This window comes from Eretmochelys imbricata, chromosome 24 (assembly GCF_965152235.1).
Source record: "Eretmochelys imbricata isolate rEreImb1 chromosome 24, rEreImb1.hap1, whole genome shotgun sequence".
In the NCBI taxonomy this organism is placed as follows: domain Eukaryota; kingdom Metazoa; phylum Chordata; order Testudines; family Cheloniidae; genus Eretmochelys; species Eretmochelys imbricata.
In genome coordinates, this window is record NC_135595.1 from 13,393,332 (window position 1) to 13,401,254 (window position 7,923).

At 59.1% G+C, this 7,923-nt stretch overlaps 1 protein-coding gene across 3 annotated transcripts in view; it reads right to left on the reverse strand.

Annotated features, from left to right (window-relative positions):
- GRAMD1A (GRAM domain containing 1A) overlaps positions 1-7,076 on the reverse strand; it is a 28,541-nt gene extending 21,465 nt beyond the window's left edge. For all 3 annotated transcript variants that reach the window (XM_077840967.1, XM_077840966.1, XM_077840968.1), the window contains exons 1-2: positions 7,023-7,076; positions 624-825 (exon numbers count right to left, since the gene is read on the reverse strand). In XM_077840967.1, the coding sequence (XP_077697093.1) occupies positions 624-825; positions 7,023-7,030 (210 nt within the window). In that variant the 5' untranslated portion in view covers positions 7,031-7,076. The remainder of the gene's footprint in view (positions 1-623; positions 826-7,022) is intronic.
- Positions 7,077-7,923: the final 847 nt, after the last annotated feature.

Sequence of the window (7,923 nt, forward strand, 5' to 3'; positions counted from 1 at the left end):
ATCTAATTACCCTGTAAGGTATTTACCATCCTGATTTTACAGAGGTGATTCTTTTACTTTTTCTTTAATTAAAATTCTTCTTTTAAGAACCTGATTGCTTTTTCATTGTTCTTAAGATCCAAGGGTTTGGGTCTGTGTTCACCTGTACAAATTGGTGAGGATTTTTATCAAACCTTCCCCAGGAAAGGGGGTGTAGGGTTTGGGGCGGATATTCTGGGGGGAAGACGTCTCCAAGTGGGCTCTTTCCCTGTTCTTTGTTTAACACGCTTGGTGGTGGCAGCATAGGGTTCAAGGACACGGCAAAGTTTGTACCTTGAGGAAGTTTTTAACCTAAGCTGGTAAGAATAAGCTTAGGGGGTCTTTCATGCAGGTCCCCACATCTGTACCCCAGAGTTCAGAGTGGGGAAGGAACCTTGACAGGTTGCAGGTTGGGATTGAGGGAAACTGGCAGAATTGGGGGGAGCCCAGGGCTGGATAGCAGGGACTGCGGGTCAGGTTTGAGGGGCACTGGTAGACCTGGGAAGGGAGCCCAGGGCTGGGCTAGCAGGGGCACCCAAAAAGTCCCCAATATCCTGGCACCCCCCCCAGACACCCACAGACCCCCAGAATCCAGCCCCCCTCACCTTGTTGTTGCGGATGAAACTCCTGGCGCTTAGCGGGTAGTTGAGGGGGGTGGACAAGAGGCCCCGCTCTGGGGTGCTTTCTGTGCTCTTTTCCACCATGGCATCTGCAGGGAGGTCCGGGGAGGTCCGGGGGGTCAGCAGTACGCGCTTCCGCAAGGACGGAGAGCTGCTGGGGCTGCTCCAGGGAGAGGGGCTGCCTGTGCTGGGGGAAGATAGAGTGAGGGGGGCCCCACATTTTCCTTCAGTTCCCCTCCCCATTCCTCCCAGGGTTCTTCTCCCCCTTCGCTCCCCTTTGCTGGGCCCTCCAGTGCCTCCTTTCATCCCCTGTTCCCCATCTCCTGTACCTCAAAACAGCACCCTGTAACCCCCATATTCATCATTCATATATAGTTGTGATATTTCATACAAAGCATGCCATGTATGATCTCATATGAAAGGTCATGATCTGTTGAAACCCCTTGTTCTGTCCACAAATGTATATTCTCAGTGAGTATGAAGTTATGGGATTGTGCTATATGGTTGTTACTGAAATATGTTCTAAGTTTGAGAGTTTGTACTATACGGGTGGTGACCCCAGCCCAGGAGGGTGTTAATCGACCTTTAATCAGTAGGGGGATTGTAATCAAGCAATTTACAATTCAACAACAGTTGTGCAAGCACCACACCAAGGGATCGCTCAACCCTGTGACTCAGCAAAGCCCACCAGGACCCGTCTAGGCAAGTGTCTTCCAGGCACGTGGACTGAGGATATAAAATAGGGAACAATGGCATCATGCTTTGGCCTTTCTCCTCCCCCACTTACAAGCAACAAGGACCTGAGAAGACAAAGAACTTCAGCAGAGGAGACTGGTCCCAGGTTTAAGGGCGAAACCTATGTATTGTGAATAAGGCTGCAAGTCTTTCACAGAGGTCATGGATTCTGTGACTTTCCAGGATCTCCGTGACTTCCACAGCTGCAGTGGCTGATGCGGCTGAGCCCAGTGTGGCCCAAGCAGCTGGGGCGGTCCTGGGGCCAGCTGCACTAGCTGCTGCTTCAGCAGCCCCAAGCCACTGGTCCCAGGCGCTGCCCCAAGCAGCAGTGGCGCCCCAGGCCACCCCTGCCCGAAGGAACAGCAGCGGTGGTCATAGACTATCAGGGTTGGAAGGGACCTCATGAGGTCATTGAGTCCAACCCCCTGCTCAAAGCAGGACCAAAACCCAATTTTTGCCCCAGATCCCTAAATGGCCCCCTCAAGGATTGAACTCACAACCCTGGGTTTAGCAGGCCAATGTTCAAACCGTTGAGCTATCCCTCTCCCCAAAGCAACTACAGTCCGTATGGGGCTCAAACCTGCAATCTTGGTGTTATTAGCACCATGCTCTATCCAGCTGAGCTAACTGGCCACAGGATGCCCACCCACCCCCAGGAGCAGCAGCGACCGCTGGAGCACCCCCTCCCAGCAGCAGCATCGATTGGAGCATCCCAACACCCCACCCACCCCCAGCACCTAAGATTTACATAGGGGTATTTTTAGTAAAAGTCACGACAAGTCACTGGCCATGACTTTTTGGATATTGCCCATGACCTTTGTCAGTGACTTCTACTAAAAATACCCATGCCTGTAGCTCACAAAAGCTCATGCTCAAATAAGTGAGCTGTAGCTCATGAAAGCTCATGCTCAAATAAATTGGTTAGTCTCTAAGGTGCCACAAATACTCCTTTTCTTTTTGCGAATACAGGCTAACACGGCTGTTACTCTGAAACCATGCCTAAATCGTAGCCTTAATTATGAACTGTAACATTCAGTGGGGCGAGCAAATTGCTTTATCTAAATCAGTGGTTCTGAAACTTTTGTACTGGTGACCCCTTTCACATAGCAAGCCTCTGAGTGTGACCCCCCCTTATAAATTAAAATCACTTTAAAATATATTTAACACCATTATAAATGCTGGATGCAAAGCGGGGTTTGGTGGCTGGATGCAAAGCGGGGTGGAGGCTGACAGCTCACGACCCCCCATGTAATAACCTTGAGAACCCCTGAGGGGTCCCAATCCCCAGTTTGAGAACCCCTGATCTAAATACTACCAAGTGTGATAAGTTTAAGATTTAGGTTGTGCGCTTATTTTTATTTTCATTGGTAACCATCTGTCCTTTTATGTCTACCACTTATAATCACTTAAAATCCATCTTTCTGTAGTTAATAAACCTGGTTTATATTTTACCTCAAACAATGGGTTTTGCTTGAAGTGCTTGGGAAACCTTAGCTCAGACCAGAGCTGCTGCGTGTGCTCTCCACACTGAGGGCGGGGTGGACTGGGTAATAAACTTCCACTGGTCAGGCTCTGCCCAGGGCAGGACAGTGCAGCTCAGGGGGGCAAGGTCGGGGAGCTGGGGGGAACTGGCTGGTGCCTTTCGCTGTGTGAGTCATGAGAGGCTTTGGGTGCCTCCATGCAATCTAGCTGGGTTGGGGCTCCACCTGCTGTTGTGCTGAGAGATGGGGGGATACAGGGGCGCGGGTTGCCGCTTGTCACTAGCAAGGCATACTGAGAGAAAGTCCAGGCTGGAGAGTGAAGGGGGCACAGCGGTACCCCAGTTCCAGGTTGTACCCTGGGGATCCTGTAAACCACTCTCCCCCCAGCTCAAGACAGGGCTGTTCTTGGGGCCAGGGACTAGAAACAGGAAATGCTGCCCCCATGGGGTGACATGACTCTGATTAAAGAAGGGGTACCTGGGGATGCCCGAAATTGGGGGACAGCTCAGAGCAGGAGAAGAGACCCCCAAGGAGGCAGAGCCACATGTGAGGGAGCTTGTGGGTCTGATGGGAGGGTTGTGCCAGCTGGCGGGGAGCCTGTGGATCTGATGGGGGGGGTAGTGCCAGCCGGGGGGCATGGGTCTGATGGGGGTAGTGCCAGACATGGGGGACAGACTGTGCGTCTGATGGGGGTAGTGCCAGCTTGGGGGGAGCCGTGGGTCTAATGGGGGTAGTGCCAGCTGGGGAGGGGGGGCAGGAGTCAGCCCCACTCCCAGTGCAGTGGGACTGAGCTGGAGCTGACCCACCCATCTCACAAACGGCTCTTTGTTCTGAGCTCCATCCCGACTCCACTCCCCAGTGCAGCCAAATGGCTTGATCACCCTCGTCCACCCCCAGCCTGACCCCAGCCCTCCAGGGCCTGGTGCCTCCCACTGGTGCCTGGAGACTGGGAGAGTGACACCCCACAGCACACACAGAGCCCGGGGAAAGAGACAGAACTGCAGTGGCAGGGGCTGCAGGTCGGGAGTTAGGGGCTCCGGCAGAGCTGGGGGGAGGGGAGCCCACAGCTGGGATAGTAGGGGGCTGCAGGTCGGGAGTTAGGGGCTCCGGCAGAGCTGGGGGGAGGGGAGCCCACGGCTGGGATAGTAGGGGGCTGCAGGTTGGGAGTGAGGGGCACCAGCAGAGCTGGGGACAGGGATGAGACTGACCAATGCTGCTGCCCCCAAAACTTCTTTCCCCCTCCCCCTGCCCATCACATACCCCCCCATGCCCGACACTTACTGGCCACCTGGGACTCAGGCTAGTGGCAAGGGCAGCATGGGGGGAGCAAGCTATTTCATGGGCAGCTCCAGATCTGGCTACTGTCGCCCCGCCCCGCCCCTCCCCCCCAACAGATGACCAGGGCTAGCATGACTTGAGATAGCAGCTGTGGACCAGCGCATGCGGGAGAGGGGGCCTAGAACACCCAACACAGCCAGGGCTGGGGGGCAGGGGCAGTATGAGCCACCCATGCCTCCCCCCAGCAGGGTTCAGGCCAAGCAGGCAGGGGGTCATGGCCAGCACTGGCCCTAATGCCCCCATACAGTGCTATGGGGCGCTGTGCTGCAGGGAATGTGGCTGGGGCTCGGGGGGGGGGGTGCCAGGCTGTAGGGAGAGCATCCCCTGCTGACCCCTCCACCCCCTACAGCACAGGCCCCCTAGTGCCAAGCTAGGGCACTGGGGCTGGCACCAATTGCCAGGGAAGAGTGCCCCTTGCTGAGCCCTGGCCCCACTCCCTGGCCACCTACCAGGGTCCAGAAGGACCTGAGATTCCCCCGGCCAGTGCTGTCAGCTGGGCTGAGCCTTTGGGCTCTAGGACTCTGGTGGCTCCTGGGGGCCCAAAGTGACAGGGGGGGCTGGGGCCTGTCACATTCAGCAAGATGCTGCTGGTCCCAGCCCTGGCACATGGGGCCCCTGGCTGCAGGAGAATGGCTGGCCCAAGACCTGGTGCCAGCTGGCGGAGGAGGGAGGTAAATATGGGGCAGATCCTGCTAGCTTGGCTGGGCTTGAGGAGCTGCACGCCTGGCCAGTGACTGCCAGCAACCTCCGGCCCCGTCTGACGTTGGGGGGGAGCCCAGAGAGCATCCCTCAGCCCAGGTAGGACAGACCATGCAGGACAGCTCTGCCAGTGCCCCTCACTCCCAACCCGCAGCCCCCTTCCAGCCCAGCCCTGGGTTCCCCCGACCTAGCTCTGCTGGTACCCCTCACTCCTCACCTGCAGCCCCCTTCCAGCACAGCTTTGGGCTCCCCCGACCCAGCTCTGCCGGTGCCCCTCACTTCCAACCCGCAGCCCCTGCTAGTCCAGCTCTGGGCTGCATAGATTCCTGGGCCAGAAGGGACCATTGCGATCATCTAGTCTGGCCAGAGAGATTTCCCAAAATAATCCCTAGCACAGAGCTTTGAGAAGAACAGCCCCTCATGGTTTAAAAATGGCCAGTGACACGGAACTATTGGAACAATTAATTCCCCTCCCTATTCAAATGAATGCCTCATTTCCCGTCTAAATTCATACAGCTTCAGCTTCCAGCCATCGGGTCATGATTGGGGTGTCTGAGCCCCCCACCCCACCCCTGCAGCATGGCCAAACGGGAGCCTCTCCCTCTCAGGCAGGGTTCCTGACCCTTTCCTCATTCTTGGGGCTCTTCCCAGACTCCTCCCCAATTCATCACCATCCTCCTTGACCTGTGGGCGCCAGAACTGGACACAAGGGCCCAGCAACGTCACACCAGGGACAAACCCAGCCTCCCTGCTCCTCCTCGAGATTCCCATTTGCGCACCCAGGGCTGCATGACCCACCCCCAAGTCCTTTTCAGTGTCCCTACTCCCCAGGACAGAGTCCCCCGCGTGTGGCCAGCGCTCTTTGTTCCTAGCTGGACAGTTATATCGACTCATATTAAACAGTCACCACCCCTCACTCTTGACCTGCAGCCCCTGCTATCCCAGACCTGGGCTCCCCACACTTCCACCACTGCCCCTCTACTCTGCCCTGCCCTGGGGGCACAGAGGGAAGGGGAAGATGGGCATTTCCTGTCTCAGAGCCCCTTGAGCCTGGGTTCTAATGCTGTAGGGGGCAGACACTCAGCCTGTTAAAGGGGCTGTGTCCCAGCTGGGCACAGAGGCCCCTGAGCGCAGGGCCCCCTGCCCTGCCCATTGCCCTCCCAGGAATCTCCAGGAGCACAGAGCAGTCAGGGCGGGCACTCAAGACACCCAGGTCCCTCACCCACCATGGGAGGGCATCAGCCCTTGCCGGGCTTGCAGAGGGATTTGGGGGCTAGTGAGGCCTGGCCTGCCCTGTTCCTGCAGTGCTCTGGGCCGGCACAGACCCGATGAGATGCTGGCATCCTCCCTGGCCCGTTGGCTCCAGGCTCTCTGGGATCTCCCTGCTGCAGGCACCCACGGCCCCGGGCACTGCTTGGCAAACCAATTCCTAGAGCACTGGTTCTCAACCAGGGCACCCTGGGGGGCCGCGAGCAGGCTTCAGGGTCTCCATCAAGCATGGCTGGCATTAGACTGCTTGCTATCCCTTAACGAGGCCCTGGCTTTTATATGCAGAATTGTTGTGGCACAGCTGGACCCTGGAGTTTTTATAGCATGTTGGGGGCTGGGAAAGAAAAAGGGAGAACCCCTGTCTTAAGGCAGCTCTGTGAGCTCCGACGCGGGCACCAAGCTGGGAGGGGGACCCAGGCGTCCGGCTCAGCTGAGTACAGGGGAGGGTGCTACAGATGCCGGTTTCTCCACAGGGACCATCGCTACCCAGACCCCCAGGGCTAGAGCAAATCCCAAAGGCCTGCGCCCAGCCCAAGATCCCCAGCCAGGAGCTCAGCGCTGGGCTCAGGGCCGGGGACTCGCTCGGCAGAGCCTGGGAACCTGCTGGGGAGCAGAAAAGGGGGTTCGGGCCGCTGGGGGGCACGGAACAGGGAGGGCAGGGCAATAACAGCCCAGGAGTCCTGGCTCCCGGCCCTCCCCCCTCTAACCACTAGACCCTACTCCCCTCCCAGAGCCAGGGAGAACCCAGGAGTCCTGGATCCCAGACACCCCTCCCCCCAATTCCAACACACCAGAGCCCACTTCCTTCACCTCCATCCCCCACTCACGCCACCCCACACCCCCCGCCCCGGCGCCCCCTTACTCGAACATGGCCCGTGTCCCGGCCCGGCCGGCCAGCGGCCCTGCCTCCCCGCGGAGGAAGAGGAAGGAGCCAGAGACCCGGCGGCTTCCTCCCCTCCCCCTCTCCGCGCTCCGCCCGCTGCACAAAGGATGAGGGTGGGGGCTGGGCACCAGGACGCCTGGGTTCTCTCTCTGGCTCTGGAAACGCCCCCAACCCCTTGGAAAGCAGCGGAGGCTTCCAGGAGACCCCCTCAAACCTGCCCCCGCCTCCCGGGCGGCAGCCTCCCCCCCACGCCCCACAACAAGCACAGGGTTACTGGGCAGAGCAGCCCCCCGAGGGACGCACCGACCTGCCCCCGGCCACGCATCGAGCCCTCCCGGCCATGCACTGAGCCCCCCCAGCCACATCGGTCATGCGCCGCGGCCCTCCGGCCCCACAACAAGCACAGGTGTCACTGGGGAGAGAAGCAGGACCCCTAGAGCCCCCCGGCCATGCACCCAGCTCCGCCCCCCGCCCCCGCACGCAGCCCCTTCGGCCAGGCACCGAACCCCATGGCAGGGAGGATCTGCTCTTGAGGTCTGTGTCTAGAGCACCCAGCGGGGAGCGGGGCCCTCTGGGCCGGGTGCTGCACCCTGAGGCCCTGGGATGCGGGTGGGGTGCACAACCCTAGGGAAGGCAGACGATGGCAGCACCTGGCCCGGATCAGATGGGCCATGGGGCTCCCTCAGCCACAGGCACCAGCTTGGCCCCAGCACAGCCGAACCCCCAGCGGCAATGCCCCCGGCGCCGGGGAGGCCAGAGAGCAGGGCTTGGCTCCAGCAGCACAAGCACACCCAGCCCCTGGTGCCCACCATGTCCATTTCTGCACCACCATCCTCTGCCACCGCCAGCCCTGTGCCATCCCCCCTGCCACCGTCAGCCC